Raw genomic sequence first — 17736 nt, 5'->3', positions numbered from 1 at the left:
AGCAAGCATATATATGGAAGGAGCTTGGTTTACCAATTTTACTTACTATAGTATTTTTTTGCAGCTCTTTGATAAAATTTAAGTTCTGAAAATAATGGGCCATTTTCTTGATATTCCTATAAAAGAACAGAATAATTAATTTTACTAGGAAAGAAATAATCCTGAAGATGGAATTAATATTACAACTGTGAACGTATGAGTATATATATAATATAAAATAGTACTTGGGTAATATTTTATAAAACACAGTCCCCAGATTTTCACTAAAAATCTCAGAAAAGCACTAAATAAACATGAATAATCTTATTTTAAATATGATGTATGGTGACTACTACACTTATATGTCTTACTCAAGACAATCCCTTTGCTGTCAAGTTGATTCTGACTCACACAGATCCTACAAAACAGAGTAGAACTGGCAACAGTTCCCAAAGCTATAATCTTTATGGAAGCAGATTACCACATCTTTCTCCCAGAGGGGCTGGTATATTCAAACTGCTGACCTTATGGTTAGCAGCTGACTGCTTAACCACTGTGCCACCAGGGCTCCTCTTATACATATTATACCTGAAGAGAACTAGTCTTCTTATAGAAAGCATTTATTTAAAGCACTGAGAATTGTATGTATGGTACACACTGTAAACCAACACCTCTATCAAGGTAGATACATTACAAACTATGCTGGTTGTTTGCACATACCTAATATCTTTACTGAGTACTTTTATTGAGTGTCTGCTATATTTCATGAACTATATTGGGAACAGAAGATACCACAGAAATAATTCTATCTCTGCTTTTAAGGACCTAACCATCTACAGTTAAGATAGCTATGTAATAAATAGATGAATAGGTAGATAGATGAAAGATAAATGAGAGATTGTTGTTGTTGTTATATGCCGTTGAGTCGGACCCAACTCATAGCGACCCCTCCTTGGGTTTCTGAGGCGGTATCACTACAGAAGTAGATTGCACAACCTTCCTTCCGAGGAGTGGCTCGTGGGTTTGAACCACCAACCTTCTGGTTAGCAGTCAAGTGCCTTAGGCACTATGCTACCAGAGCTTCCCAGATAAGAGCAAGATGGAAATACAGAACTAAGATTCTCCAGCATTTATATTTTAATAATATGAAAAAAATATCATGCATTAAATTTATTGAGGAATAAATAATTATAAAACTTAAAGTGACAGGTGCTTTTTACAAAAATAAATAAAACAAAAGAAAAATGTCAAATATACGTGAAATACAAATTTAAAAGCAATACTTACCACTTTTATTACATATCTTGCATCTTCATCTGGTTTATTTGTGGGGAATGCTACAGAAAAAAAATATATATAGTGGGGGATAAAACAGTTGTTTCCAATTACTGACAACCTACTATATCCTAGACACTATGCTAAGTATTGGGAGCTCTGGTAGCGTAGTACCTAAGACACTTGACTACTAACCAAAAGGCTGGCGGTTCAAACCCACCAGCCACTCCTCAGAAGGAAGGTTGAGCAATCTACTTCCATAGTGATACCTCCTCGGAAACCCAAGGAGGGGTTGCTATGAGTCAGGTCCGACTCAACAGCACGTAACAATAACAACAACAACATGCTAAGTATTACAACAAACATCATAAAGAAGGAATCATCTCCATTTTACATAATATGCAACTAAAATTCAGAGAAGTTGAATAACTTACACACTAAGAAGAGGCAATTTGGGATTTAAATTCAACTGTGTATGTGACCACAGCCCATACTCTTTATCATAAGCCATGTTTAAATATTCAAACACAGAAACCAACAGACAATATTAATTACATGGATACAAAACATATAGGAAAATATTTTCCATGGCATTAAACCCAAAAGATGATATACAATTTAATCCATTTGTTAAATTTCACCAAAGTAGATCCTATGATAATTCAGAAATGAAAATTGATACATTTTAAATGAAAAATGGAAAAAATTTCCACTTGGCAGAATTCTATAACTAACTAGGTTAAAATGAGAACTTAGTCCTAAAAAAAATCATTTTCTGACTCTAGCAAACATTATTCCCACAGAAAAGGATATGTGGGAAGAACATGCTCAGCATTTCTCAAGCAGAAAGAACTGAAGAAAAAATTCAGGTCTTGAGTCGCAATGCTGAAGGATTCTGTGGGCAAAATATTGAACAATTCAAGAATAATCAAAAGAAGATGGACTGAATACAGAGAGTTGCTGTACCAAAAAAAATTCATCGAAGTTCAAGGAAAGCAGCATATGATCAAGAACTGATGGTACTTAAGGAAGAAGTGCAAGCTGCATTCAAGGCATTGGCAAAAAACACACATCAAGGAATTGATAGAATAACAATGAGATATTTCAATAAACCAATGCAACACTGGAAACACTCACTTGCCTATGCCAAGAAATTTAGAAGACAGCTGCCTGTCCAACCAACTGGAAGAGATCCTATTTGTACACATTCCAAAGAAAGGTGATCCAGTAGAATGAGGAAATTATCGAACAATATCATTAATATCACACCAAGTAAAACTGTGCTGAAGATAATTTAGAAAATGGTTGCAGCAGTACCTCAACAGGGAACTGCCAGAAATTTAAGCTGAATTCAAAAGAGGATATGGAATGAGGGATACCTTTGCTGATCTCAGATGGATCTTGGATGAAGATAGTGATTAACAGAAAAATGTTGACCTGTGTTTTATTGACAATGCAAAGACATTCAACAGTGTGGATTGTAAAAAATTAAGGACAGCATGGAGAAGAATGGGAATTCCAGAACATTTAATTGTGCTTGTACAGAACACGCACAGAGACCAAGAGGCAATCATCCAAATAGAACAAGTGGATAACTGCATGGTTTAAAATCAGGAAAGTTTATGTTAAGGTTGTATCCTTTCATCACACTTACTCAATCTATATGCTGATCAAATAATCTGAAAGAACACTTCATTAGGACTGGAGGAAGACTCACTAACAACCTGCCATATGCAGATAATACAACCTTGCTTACTGAAAGTGAAGAAGACTTGAAGCACTTATTGATGAAGATCAAAGACCACAGTCTTCAATATGGATTATACCTCTATATAAAGAAAAAAAAAAAAAAAAATCCTCAAACTGGACCAATAAGCAACATCATAAAAAAACAGTAAAGAATGAATTGTCAAGGATTTTACTTTACTTGGATCCATAATCAACACACATGGAAGTAGAAGTCAAGAAATCAAATGAGAGACTGCATCAGGCAAATATGGTGCAAAAGACCTCTTTAAAGTGTTAAAAAGCAAAGATGTCATTTTGAGGAGTACTCTCCACTCGACCCAAGCCATAGTATTTTCAAATGCCTCATATACATGCAAAAGCAGGACAATGAATAAGGAAGACCAAAGAACAGATGTCTTAAAATTACAGTGATGGCAAGAATATTGAATATACCATAGACTGCCAGAAAAACAAAAAAACCTGTCTTGCAAGAAGTATAGTCAAAATGCTCCTTAGAAAGGAGAATGGCTGGACTTCGTCTTTCGTACTTTAGGCATGTCATAAGGAGAGGCTCATCTCTGGAGAAGGACATCATGCTTGGTAAAGGAGACAGTCAGTGAAAAAGAGGAAGACCTTTAATGAAATGGACTGACACAGTGGCTGCAACGATGGGCTCAAATAGCACAATGATTATGAGGATGGTACAGAACTAGGCAGTGTTCTGTTTTGTTGGACACTGGGTCATTATAAGTCAGAACTGACACAACGGCACCTAATAATAACCATAACAAAGGATATATATCTCATAATGTAAACTCCTTTCAATTTCAAGCCATTGTCTTCATTGTAATTCCTATCTGCATTCAGATTTCAGTTATCCAATTTTTGAAAATTCTAATATTAAAAATCTTTAGAACTCAATTCTTCCTTTTACTTTATCTGAACTATTACAAGATTGCTCTATTTTTAACTCTCAATATGAGATGTTTATATATATATTTGTATTGTGAAAGTCTATGATTTTGTTATTCATTCATGCAACTAGCTAATATTTACCAAGAACCTACAATATGTCAATCCTTGTATTAAGTGTTAATTAGAATGATGTTTTAAGGAAAAGGAAAGAAGGAAACAAAAAGATTGGGGACGCTATGAGTCAGGTCTGACTCGATGGCACATAACAACAACAGTGTTGAATACAACTAAACTAATTAACAGACTGAGAACAGGATCAAATTTTTCAGAGGTGGGAACAAGATGGTATCCTGTTAATATAATCCACCCAATCCCTCTACAAGTGAGACCTGGAAAAACCAAGTGAATCAGATACAAATAATGATCCTGGAATTCTGAATATCAAACAAAGAGGATAAAGAATTAGATTGAGCACTGACTGGAAGGGAGATGGAGCAAGGTCAGTGACTGCGTAAAGAAAAAGTCCGGACAGGCAGAAGTGTCACCATTTTAAACATAGAGGCATTAAACACAGATGAGGTTAAAACATCATGGAATCCCCATGATGATAAAGACATAGTGTAGACAGATTGGGAGGAATTTAAGGTGAGCAGAAGATGTGCAGGAGTTGGGAAAGGAACATTGAGGGAAACAGGTCAGATTTACAGTGGTACAGGCAGCTGCACAGAGGGAGGGAGCCAGATTAAGGGGATAAAATAATTCATCTCCAAAGGAGCTCTGGTGGCATAATGGATAAGGCATTTGGCTGTGAACCAGAAGTGGTTCAAGCCCACCAGCAGCTCCATGAAGGAAGATGGGGTAATCTACTCCTATAAAGATTTACAGCCTTGGAAACCCAATGGGGGTCACTTGAGTTAGAACTGATTCATGGCAGTGAGTTTGTTTTTGGTTTAGTAGACACCATTGCTTGGGCTGAGGACCTACATGAGGGGAAAAACCTGTGTGAGGGTGGTTGGAGAAGCTAAATTGAGGGCAGCTTCTCACTTGATTGAATCTGGGCAATAGCTGGATAAACAGCTGTGTGTGCCCACAAGGGCACCAGACCCACACCAGTGAATCACAACTAGAGAATTATGACACACACTTTCCTGGCACTTAGGGGTAAATACTCTTTCCAGCCCACCAACCTGGTGGCTAGGTATCCCTGGCCACCTCCATCATAGCCCAGCCACCCCCAACAACTTGCCTCTAGCAGCCACAGCAAGGGGATGATGTTCAACTACTTGGTGCCTGAGTCACTGACAGATCTTTTTCACACTGAACACAAGAGACATACCTCTGAAGCCTCCTCCCTCAGAGGCACCCCTCATGTCAGGCACTTTCTACTTTTGCTATGTTTGGGTAATTGGAGAAGCTAGAAGCAATGAGTCAGAACTCTAAGGTGCAGCTGTCCAACAGAGGCATGGAACTGTTAAGGGTAAAAAGTCAAAGATCCTGGTCTGTTGGACTGTCAGTAGCTGACCTGGTTGACAGTATTGTGAACAATAAAAAGAAAGTGCATTCTGTATCAGTTTTAGTGAAGGGATATCATGATATAAATAGTGAAGTATTTTTAAGTTTGCCTTGAATCCTTGGAACCAATGGGGTGTCTGAAGTCATCAAAACCACAGTGAAAGAAGATATAGTGACTGAGAAACTCCAAAGCAGTGTCTTATCAATCCATGGTCTCCAACAACAGTTAAAACTTTGATCCTAAAGCATAGAGTTACCCCCAAAAGGAAAGGTCATCTGGTTTTGCCAACAAAAAAGAAATTGAGAACTTCTCTGTCTTATTAGTGATTCTTACAAACTGCTTGGTTAAGATAGATGACTTCTTAGTTAGCTTTGTAAGTTGAATCCTTAGAGTCAGACAGGAGATGAAAAAAAGAAAAAACTAATTTTCTTTGGAGTTCTTAAGATCTGTATACCATCTTTAAACCTATAGCAGCGATAAACACTTATGTGCAAAGTGCATTATTTTAAATTGTGTACCCTAAACTAGAAGCACATTGGGAGTACTTTGAAAGTGAAACATTTTTTAAAGAAAATTATTCTTTGGCTTTTATCTTAAAAACGTGAACAGTGAAAGGCCTGGTATGGATTTACAAAGTCCATAGGTGTACATTCAAAGATGTGAATGTTTTTTCCAGTAAAGCATTTTATTTTCTTCTTCTAAATTAATTAGGAGTTCTGGTAGTTGCTTGGCTGAGAGCTATAGTCTCTGCTTCAACAAGCACAGCTTCCACGCAAGTCCCACCTAGATGCCTAAGCTACTTCCTCTGCAGCCCAGTCACCCATGGCAACCTACTCCAAAAAGACCCAGAGTTTGGAGCTCTCCCTTCCTGTGCTTGTGCTTTCATCACTGGTTCATCTTTCTCACACCAAATAAAAGAGGCACACACCTGCAGCCTCCTCTATTGGAGGTGCCCACTCACACCAGGTTCCTTTCACCTCTGTAGGCACACGCCCTGGTGGATCAGCAGGTTGTGCCACAACCACCTGCTACAAGAGCTGCTGGTTGACCACGACTACAAAAGTTCCTCCTCCCTTGTTGCTGTTGTTGTTAGGTGCCGTCGAGTCAGACCTGACTCATAGCGACCCCTCCTTGGGTTTCCGAGGCAGTATCACTATGGAAGTAGATTGCCCCATCTTCCTTCTGAGGAGTGGCTGGTGGGTTTGAACTGCCAGCCTTCTGGTTAGCAGTCAAGTGCCTTAGCCACTATGCTACCAGAGTTTCCTTATTTTCCTTGCTTTGCTTTTTCCAATTTTTCTTCCTTTTTATTTGTTCACTTTACTCTCTTCCCCTTTTTTTTTTTTTTTTTTTTTTACCAATTTTCTTTTCATCCACTCCCTTTTCTTTTTCTTCTTTATTTTGTATTTATTTTTTTCTAACTTTTATGTTTATTCTTTTTTTCTTCTCTTCTTCTCTTTGGGTTTTCTTTTTTCCTTTCTCTTTCCTGCCCCATTCAACTGATGGAGGACATTAACTTCCCACTAGTCAGCCATATCCACTGCACAGACCAACTCACCCAAAGCATGAACATCACCACCAACTTCTGCTTCACTAGATTAATGACGTTGTTGTTGTTATGTGCCCTCAAGTCAGACCTGACTCATAGCGATCCCTCCTTGGGTTTCGAAGGTGGTATCACTACGGAAATAGATTGCCCAACCTTCCTTCTGAAGAGTGGCTGGAGGGTTTGAACCACCAACCTTCTGGTTAGCAGTCAAGTGCTTTAGGCACTATGCTACCAGAGTGGATAACATCTGCTCATCACACCTGTAGCTCCTTTTCATAGACATGTACCTATATTCCTACCAGTTGTTCCACCAACCAGGAGACAGCTACGGAATGCCCTAGTGCTGTCAAGCTAACAAACAAAGAAATATACCTGCTCCACCCATCTGGACATATTGCAATGAAGCAAAACAAAAAAACTGGGTGAAACAAACCAACACATAACCCACAAATAAAAACAACAACTTCAAAAATGTCTTAGAGACAACACACAACTTTAATTCAAACAAAGAAACAAGATAAGACAGTGGAAGCAAGTGATCAAAATAAGGAAGAAGGAAACCATTCTGAATAGAACCGATAAGGAATTCAAACACATACATATATATGACTTCCCAGAGCTCAAGGAAATGATTCAAAATAAAAAAAGAGAGAGATAAAGAAAAGGAAAAGACAGACAATATCCATGAAGAATTCAGGAAAACAATACCAAAAAACCAAATTCACTGCCATTGAGTCGATTCCAACTCACAGCAACTTTTTGGGTTTCTGAGGTGGAAAATCTTTACAGAAGTAGATTGCCTAGTCTTTCTTCTGCAGAGAGGCTGGTGGGTTTGAACTGCCAACCTTCTGGTTAGCGGTTAAATGCCTTAGGCACTATGCCACCAAAGCTCACAAAATGAATAGATAATTAGAAATCATACAAAAGTAGCAATTAGAAATCCTGAAGATTAATACTAATATTATGGAAATAGATAACACATTGCAAAGAAAAAAAGAGCAGAACTGAATTGGCTGAAGAATGCATTAGCCAGCTTAGAGACAAATCCCTTGATACCAACTTGTATGAAGAAAATTGGAGAAAAGACTGAAGAAAAATTAAGAGTTATATGGGATAACATCAAGAGAAATATACTACATGTGATTGGAATTCCAGAAAAAGAGGAGAGGGGTAAAAAAAAAAAAAAAAAGAAAATTGTCAAAGACCTGTCAATAGAGAACTTGCCTAAATATGAAAGACAAAAAGATATCCATACAAGAAGCTCAATGAACACACACAAAATAGAGAAAAGTCACCAAGACATATTATAATCAAACTTCCCAAAATCAAAGACAAAGAAAGAATCTTGACAGAAGCATGGGAAAAATAAAATGTTACCCACAATGAAAAGAAACTGATTTCTCTGCAGACAGCATGAAGAAAAAGAAGGCAATGGGATGGCATATATAAAACACTGAAAGAAAAAAACTTCCAACAAAGAATTATATAGCAAGCAACACACAGTCCTTCAGATAAAAAAAATAAGGGCATTTGTAAAAAGGAGACCACTATTACGAGAAATGCTAAAGGGAGTCCTTCAGACAAAAAGCCAACACCAAAGACAATAACCTAAGATTGAGACACATGACACCACCACACAAAACTAAAATAAGCTAACAAAAAGGAAAATAGAGAACCAGAGGAATCAATCTGTAAATGACCAGAACTACATAGCAAAAAAGAGGGAATAAGTGTTATAACTATAGAACTCCAAATGGAGAGGAAGTCAGGATCATACAGAATAGATGATTTTAAACTTAGAAAGATATAATTTACTACAGGGTAAATACAAAGAAAATTAATAAACCTTCTAACCAAGAAAAGAAGAAAATCACAAGAACTTAGTAAACACAAAATCAGCAACAATGAAGAAAATAGAAAGAAAATCAGTAACAAAATGAACTCAGCACAAAAAATATTCAGAACATGTGTCTCCCCTCATCCAGAGCAAAGAAGAATGAAGAAAACCAAAGATTCATGGAAATAATTAGTCCTAGCAACCGGTACACCATGCGATCCGCAGCCTATACAACTATGAGACCAGAAGAACTAGATGGTGCCCAGCTACCACTGTCAACCACTCAGAGGGGGATCTATGTAGGAGATCTTGGATAGAGAGGAAGAACAATATGGAATAAAACTCAAAATCATTTGGAAAAAACAAAAGGAGGCCAGGTTTGCTGGTCTGACAGAGCCTGGTGGAACCCCTGAGACTACAGCCCCTAGGTGCCCTTCAGGTCTGGAACTGAACCCATACCTGTGGCTTCCAGCCAAGCAAAAGACAGGCACAGGAGTTGAACATTTACCTGAGGCAGATACCTTGGAGAGAACAATCATGGGAGAAAGAAGGGCTGTTTATGCACAGGGAGACAGCTCAGGGGGCAGGGGTACATGGAGGGATGTACACAGGGAAGAGGTGACTGTTGGGAGGAAGTGGTGGGGGGAGCTGCTGTATTGTGGTGAATTGTGGTCAATGTCATGAGACAAAGTATATGTGAACTGCTGTATGGAAAGTGAATTTGTTCTGTAAATTTTCACCCAGATCACAGTAATAATTAAAAAATAAATAAATAAAAATATTCAGAACAAAGAAGCCATCACTAATACAGTAAAAAACACAAAAGAAGGACCAAAACAAAAAACAAACCCCAAACTCACTACCATGGCGTCAATTCTGACTCATGGAGACCCCTTTGGGTTTCTGGAGAAGTAACTCTTTACAGAAGTAATTGCCCAATCTTCCTTCTGTAACACATTGCAAAGAAAAAAGGAGCAGAACTGAATTGCTTGAAGAATGCATTAGCCAGTTTAAAGACAAATCCCTTGACACCAACTTGTATGAAGAAAATTGGAGAAAAGACTGAAGAAAAATTAAGAGTTATATTGGATAACATCAAGAGAAATATACTATGTGTGATTGGAATTCCAGAAAAAGAGGAGAGGCTGTGGAGTGGCTGGTGGGTTTGAACCACCAACTTTCTGGTTAGCAGTCAAATGCCTTAGGCACTATGCCACCAGAGGTCCATCAAAAGATAGACAGTAGTAAATTAATACCTATCAGTAATTATACTAAATGTGAATGGATTAAACGTACCAATCAAGAGAAAGTAAGTTGGAGAACAGGTAAGAAAATAAGACTCATCAATATGCTGTCTAGAGGAGACTAACATTAAACACGAAGACAAAAATAAATTAAAAGGGATGGAAAAAAATATCAAGCTAATGGCAATACAAAAGCACAGGAGTGGCAATAATGATTTCTGATAAAATACACTTCAAGGCAAAAACCATCATAAGGGTCAAGAAATGGCATTATATGATGATAAAAGGGTCAATCAACCAAGAAGACATAACCATAATAAATATCTATGTACCAAATGAAAGTGCTTCAAAATACATAAAGCAAACATTGTCAATGAAAGGAGACACAGACAATTCTATAGTAGGAGTAAAAGACTTTAACACACCACTTTTGATGAAGGACAGAATAACTAGGGGGAAAAAAAAACTCTACAAAGATAAACAAGATCTCAACAACATAATCAAACAACTTGACCTCATAGACATATATAGAACACTCTACCCAACAAAAACACAGTACACACTTTTTTCCAGTGCACAACGATCATTCTCCAGAATAGAACAAATGTTAGGGCACAATACAAGCTTAAAAAAATTTAAAAGCATTCAACTACTACAAACCATAATCTCACATCATAACACTACAAAATTAGAAATCAATAATAGGAATATCAGAGGAGAAAAACATACATGGAAGATGAATAACACAGTGCTCAAGAGCTACGAACAGAAGAAATAAAATGTGAAATAAAAAATTTCTAGAAATAAAAGAGAATGAAAACACAACATACCTATATGTTTGGGACACAGTGAAGGTAGTACTCAGAGGTCAACTGATAGCAATAAATGCACTCATCAAAAAAGAAAAAAAACAAAATCAATCTCTTAACACAACAACTCTAACAAGGAGAAAAAAAGCAACAAAAGAAGCCTACAGTCTCCAGAACAAAGGAAGTAATAAATATCAGAGCAGAAATAAAAGCAGCAGAAAACAGAAAAATAATATAAAAAATTACAAAGATGAAAAGCTGGCTCTTCAAAAAGATTAACAAAATTGTCAAACCACTGGCAATTTAACTAAGGAAAAGAAAGAGAACATGTAAATAACATGAACAATAAATGAAATGGGCTTTGTCACAATAGAACCAACCAAAGGTTAGTAACCGAATACTATGAAAAACTGTACTCCAGCAATCTTGAAAACCTGGAAAAAATGGGCAAATTTCTAGAAAGACATGACCTACTCAAACTACTCAAACTAATAGGCTGAGACAGAACATTTGACAGTCTTATAACAAAAAAGAAGAAATTGAGCAAGTTATTTAAAAACTCCCCACAAAAGAAAGTCCTGGCCCATATGGCTTCATTGTAGAATTCTATCAAATGTTCAGAGAAGAGCTGACACTTACCTTACACAAAAAATTCCAGACCATAGAAAAGGATGGGATACTCTCATATTCATTCTATGAAGCAAACATAACCCTGATTCCAAAACTAGGCAAAGACACCACTAAAAAAGAAAATTACAGGCCAATATCCCTCATAAATGTAGACACAAAAGTCTTCAACAAAATGGTAGCAAATACAACTCAACACTATATCAAAAAAAGGAAGAAGAAAAAAAGAATACATCATGAGCAAATGGGATTCACACCAATTATGCAAAAGTGGTTCTACATTACAAAAGAAAAAAAAAAAATCAGTGTAATCCATCACATAAATAAAACAAAGGAAAAGAACCACATGATCATATCAATCAGCACAGAAAAGGCATGTGATAAAATCCAGTACCCATTCTTGAATAAATTCTCAACAAAACAGGATTAGAAGGGAAATTCCTCAACATAATAAAGGTCATATACACAAAACCAGAAGTCAACATTATTCTCAACAAAAAGGGACTGAAAGTATTCCCTTGTAAACAGGAACCAGTCAAGGATGCTCTCTATCACCCCTTCTGTTCAACACAGTATTGGAAGTCCTAGCCAGGCAGTAAGATAAGAAAGAAAAATAAATCATATTCAAAATGACAGCAAAGAAGTAATACTATTTCTATTTGCACATGGGATGATCCTATACATAGAAAATCCAAAAGACTCAGCAAGAAAACTAGTGGAACTAATCGAAAGAGTCAGCAATGTAGCAGGGTACAAGATCAACACACAAAAGTCAGTTGGATTCCTCTGCAACAACAAAGAGATCTCTGAAAAGGAAATAAGGAAAACAATACCATATACAATAGCTACCAAGAAACACTCGGGAATATATCTTACTAGGGACACAAAAGACCAATACAAAGAAAACTACAAAACACTATTAAAAGAAATTATAAGAGATCTGCATAAATGGGAAAGCATATCATGCTCATGGATAGTAAGACTGAACATTAGGAAAATGACCATACTACCCCAAACAATCTATAGATTTCTCACAACCCCAATCCAGATTCCATTAACATTCTTTAAGGACATGGAAAAACAAATCACTAATTGATGAAAAGGAAATTTTCCTAATTTCATGGAAAGGAAAGAGACCTAGGATGAGCAAACACTACTGAAGAAGAAGCAAAAGAAGCAAAAGGTAGGAAGTCTCACATTCCCCAATCTTAAAATCTACTACACAACCACAGTAGTCAAAACAGTCTGGCATTGGTGCAATGATACACACAGGCCAATGGAACAGAAGTGAGGATGTAGAAATAGATCTATTCAGTATGGACAGCTGATCTTTGACAAATGGGTAAAAACCATTAAATGGGGAAGAGATAGTCTTTTTAATAAATGGTGCTGGCAAAACTGAATATCCATTTGCAGAAAAATAAAACAAGATTCATATCTCACACCATACACAAAAATGAACACAAGATAGATGAAAGTTCTTTACAGTTAGATAAGCAGAGACAAGTATTGATTTGGGTGAAGAGAAGGGCAATATACCAAATGTGAGTGATCAACACTGTGGCATTGAGGAAGAGGAAGACAGAGAGATGCATGGGAGGTAGAGACAACAAAAGTGAACCCTTTTGCATGTACAGTACTGCACTGTCAGTAAAGGCAAACATTGATATATGGGCGGATAGATGGGTGGACAGGCTGAACTATTAGGTATGTCTATGCAGAGGGGAGTGTGCCCATGACTATATATAGAGTTGGCAGACAATGTTTCTACAAGTGTATTTGTATGTTCTGTAAGAATTCCCAGGTATATAGTAGAGCTGACAAGGGACAAGGATATAGCCACAGCCAGCTACCCAGAGGGAGTGAGTAGTTGGACCTGTGAGCTCAGGACCAGAGTCGTAGGGGACATCAAGCTCAACTGGCATAACATACTACACAAAAACATTGTTCCACTTCCTACCTTGGCGAGTAGCAACTGGGATCTTAAAAGCTTGCATATGGCCATCTAGATCCAATGATGGGTCTCTCCTCATCCAGAGCAAAGAAGAATGAAGAAAACCAAAAACACATGGAACAATTAGTCCAAGTGACTGGTACACCATGCAATCCTCAGCCTGTATGACTGCGAGGCCAGAAGAACTAGATGGTGCCTGGCTATCACAGTCAACCACTCAGAAGGGGATCTCTGTAGGAGATCCTAGATAGAGTGGGAGAACAATGTGGAACAAAACTCACAATCATTAAAAAAAAAAAAGAGGGACCCGGTTTGCTGGTCTGATAGAGCCTGATAGAACCACTAAGACTATGGCCCCTAGCTGTCCTTCAGGTCTGAAATTGAACCCACTCCTGTGGTTTCCAACAAAACGAAAGACAGGCATATGAGCTGAACATTTACATTTGATAGATACGCTCTTTGGAGAGATCAATCATGGGAGAATAGAAAGGCTGTGTATGCACAGGGAGACAGCTCCGGGGGCAAGAGTGCATGGAAGGAAGGACACAGGGAAGAAGTAACTATGGGACGGAAATGAGAGGGGAGCTGTTGCATTGTGAGGAATTGCAGTCAATGTCATGAGACAAAGTGTATGTGAGCTGCTGTATGGAAAGTGATCTTGCTCTGTAAACTTTTACCCAAATCAAAAAAATCAAAAAAATAAATAAGTAAAAAAGATCAAAGTTCTACACGTAAAACCCAAACTATGAAGTCCATAAAAGATAAAATAGGGACAAACTTAAGGGCCCTAATTTATGCATAAATAGACTACCAAGCATAACCCAAAATGCACAAACAGCAGAAAAGAAACTCTTATATGCATCAAAAGATTTCTCCAAGAGTAAAAAGAGAATCTATAGATTGGGAAAGAATATTTGGCAATGACATATCTGACAAGGGACTTATCTCTAAAATTAAAACCAAGCTCAACTGGCACAACACAGTACACAAAAACATTATTCTACATCCTACTTTGGTGAGTAGCGACTGAGGTCTTAAAAGTTTGTCATCTAAGTGGCCACCTAAGACACACCTCTGTTCTTTCCTGAACAGAGCAAAGAAGAGTGAAGAAAATCAAAGATGAATGGAAATAATTAGCCAAAGGGGCTAACGGACCATGGAACCTGCAGTCTACATGACCCTAAGACCAGAAGAATTAGATGTTGCTCAGCTACCAATACTAACCACTAGGAAAGGGATCAAAATTGGAGATCCTGGATAGTAGGAGAAAAAGGTGGAACAAAATTCAAAAACACAAACGATACTACGATTACTGGTAGGATAGAGATTAATGGCCCCTAGTCACCCTTCGGGCCTGGAATTGGACTCACTCCTATGACTTAACTTTCAGTCAAACAATAGACAGGCCTACAAGGGAAACAATTATACCAGGAAGGTGCACTCTTTACATCAACCATGGCAGACTGGAGGGAAGTATTTATGCAAGGAGAAAGCTAAGGAGACAGGAATGTATAGGAAAGAAGGACACAAGGAAAAAGGGTATAACAGGGAGGAAGTGGGAAGAGAGCTGTTACTTTGTGGGGATTGTAATCAATGTCACGAAACAAAATGTGTATGAACTGTTGAATATAAAATGAATCTGCTCTTTTTATCATAAAAAAAAGTTAAAAAAATATGCATATAAAATCCAGTTTCAGTCTATTTATTTATTTATTTATTCAGCACTGTGTCCTCCTAATGCGTTGCCCCTTTCTCCTATGTCAATTGCTACCTCTTCTCTATTAATTCACATCTTGGATGTAAAATAATACATAACAAATTTATTAAAGTATATAAATTCTATTTTACAGTTGAGCCAACTCAGGCCCAATTTTCTTTACAATTCCTCATCATTTTAGAGGTCAACAACACTATTAGTTGGTTGAAGAAATAACTTCAAGTTTAGCTGATATTAAATTGTGAATTCAGATTTCTGTACAGTAACCAATAAACTATATTCATACCTATTAAAATCTTCTATCTTTATCTAAAGATAGTTCATTTTTCTCCCACATAGTAGTCCCAAGGGAACTGAAGGAGGAGTGGATTTTTCAGAATAGAAAAGAAGAAAACCAATCTCCCCACCCCTCCGAATACCAAAGGACAACTATATTTTCTTGCCAGTTGGAAAATACATCCAACCATTCCAACACCCTACTCCTTACTGATTTCAAATAGTGTACTCCTATTATTGTGTAATCTGAATCCTCATTTCACCTTATTTCACATAATCATGCATTGATACATCCCCATATTTGTCACTAAGAAGCTCCGGTAGCACAGTGCCTAAGGCATTTGACTGACAACCACAAGGTCAGCGGTGTAAACCCACCAGCTGCTCCGCAGAAGGAAGATGAGGCAATCTACTTTCCTAAAGATTTACCACCTCAGAAACCCAGAGGGGGTCACTATGAGTCAAAACTATTTCCATGGCAATCAGGCTTTTTGTTTGTTTGTTATTTGTCATTTGGTAGCTAAACAATATTCTCTATAACTCTCCAAGCCAGTGTATATTGTAGGGACTAAATTCAAAATCATTTGACTAGAAAGCTCTTTAAAACAAATTTAAAAAGGTGTTATATGAATAAATAGGAACATGGATGGGGGCAGTAGTGGTTCAGTGGAGGAATTCTCACCTTCCATGTGGGAGAGCTGGGCTGGACTGCTGGCCAATGCAACTCAAATGCAGTGACAACTCGCCTTTCAGGGGAATCTTACACGTTGCTATAATGCTGAAAAGGTTCCAGACTTAAGACAGAGTGGGAAGAAAGACCAAAGAATCTATTTCTGAAAAATCACATGATGAAAACCCTATGGAGCACAACAATTAGATCCTATTGTGCATGGGCTAACATGAATTGGGGGCCAACTTGACAGGAGCTGATTACTATAGTACCATGGAGATATTCTTAGGGTGGAGTAATTCAACAGTTAATTAATACAACAAATATTTATTTTCTCCACCACTCATCTGTCAGTTTGTTGCACTGTGGTGGCTTGCATGTTGCTGTGATGCTGGAAGTTATGTCACCAATATTTCAAGTACCAGCAGGGTCACACAACATGGACAGGTTTCAGTGGAGCTATCAGACTAAGACAGACTAGGAAGAAACACTTGGTAATCTACTTCTAAAAATACTGGCCAGTGAAAATCTATGAACAGCAGTAGAATACTGTCTGATACAGTGCTAGAGGATGAGCCCCTCTGGTTGGAAGCCACTCAAATATGGGGAAGAGCTGCCTCCTCAAAGTAGAATAGACCTTAATGATACGGATGGAGTAAAGCCTTCAGGATCTTCATTCACTGCTGTGGCATAACTCAAAATGAGAAGAAACAGCTGCAAACATTCAGTAATAATCAGAATGCGGCATGTGCAAATTAAATTGAGGAAAATTAGAAGTCATCAAAAATGAAATCAACACATAAATATCAATATCCTAGGTGTTAGTGAACAGAAATGGACTGGCATTGGAGATTCTGAATCAGACAATCATATGGTCTACTATGCCAGGAATGACAAATTGAAGAGAAACAGTGTTACACTCATCATCAAAAAAAAACATTTCAAGATCTGTCCTGAAGTATGACACTGCCAGTGATATGATAACATCCGTATGCCTACAAAGACAACCAATTCATACGACTGGTATTCAGATTAGGTACAAACTACTAATGCCAAAAATGAAGAAATTGAACATTTTTTTCCAACTTCTGCAGAATGATATTGATCAAACATGCAGTCAAGATGCATTGATAATTACTGGTGACTGGAATGTGACAACTGGAAACAAACTTGCCATGAATCCTGGGTCTAGTGGGCAGCAGCTAACAGCCACAACAGCACCATATCCTTATGATGGAATAATCAATCAGTCAATTACTGAAATTAATATATTTTTTTCTACTGTAGGTCAAGCCCGATTATAAGCAGAATAAAATTATAACAAGAAACAGGCATAGTCTTTGCTTTTACAGTCTAATAGAGAAATCAAACATTCAACAAATACTCAAAACAAATGTAAAACTGTAATAATAGTAAATATGAAAAGGGAAGGTACTAAGAGAATGCATTGTTTAATCTATATAAAAGAAAATAATTGAACAAAAATAATTGAGCAAGAATAGTTGGAAAGGTAGTGAAAAGCCTGAGTTTTATTTTTTATTAATTTATTGTGCAATCCTACTTCCGTAGTGATACTGCCTCAGAAACCCAAGGAGGGGTCGCTATGAGTCAGGGCCGACTCGACGGCACATAACAACAACAACAAC

The 17736-nt window shown here is 37.4% G+C and overlaps 1 protein-coding gene across 1 annotated transcript in view; it reads right to left on the bottom strand.

The window, feature by feature from the left end:
- VRK2 (VRK serine/threonine kinase 2) overlaps nt 1-17736 on the bottom strand; it is a 171103-nt gene that overhangs the window by 125319 nt on the left and 28048 nt on the right. Inside the window, exons 2-3 of the mRNA XM_007938016.1 lie at nt 1267-1316; nt 47-116 (exon numbers count right to left, since the gene is read on the bottom strand). Of these exons, the coding sequence (XP_007936207.1) occupies nt 47-116; nt 1267-1316 (120 nt within the window). The remainder of the gene's footprint in view (nt 1-46; nt 117-1266; nt 1317-17736) is intronic.

The sequence above is a fragment of the Orycteropus afer genome, unplaced genomic scaffold (assembly GCF_000298275.1).
Source record: "Orycteropus afer afer isolate SDZICR_OR568_19922 unplaced genomic scaffold, OryAfe1.0 scaffold00046, whole genome shotgun sequence".
Taxonomy (NCBI): Eukaryota; Metazoa; Chordata; class Mammalia; order Tubulidentata; family Orycteropodidae; genus Orycteropus; species Orycteropus afer.
The sequence above is the reverse complement of the archived record's forward strand: the minus strand, read 5'-3'. Positions and strand labels throughout refer to the sequence as shown.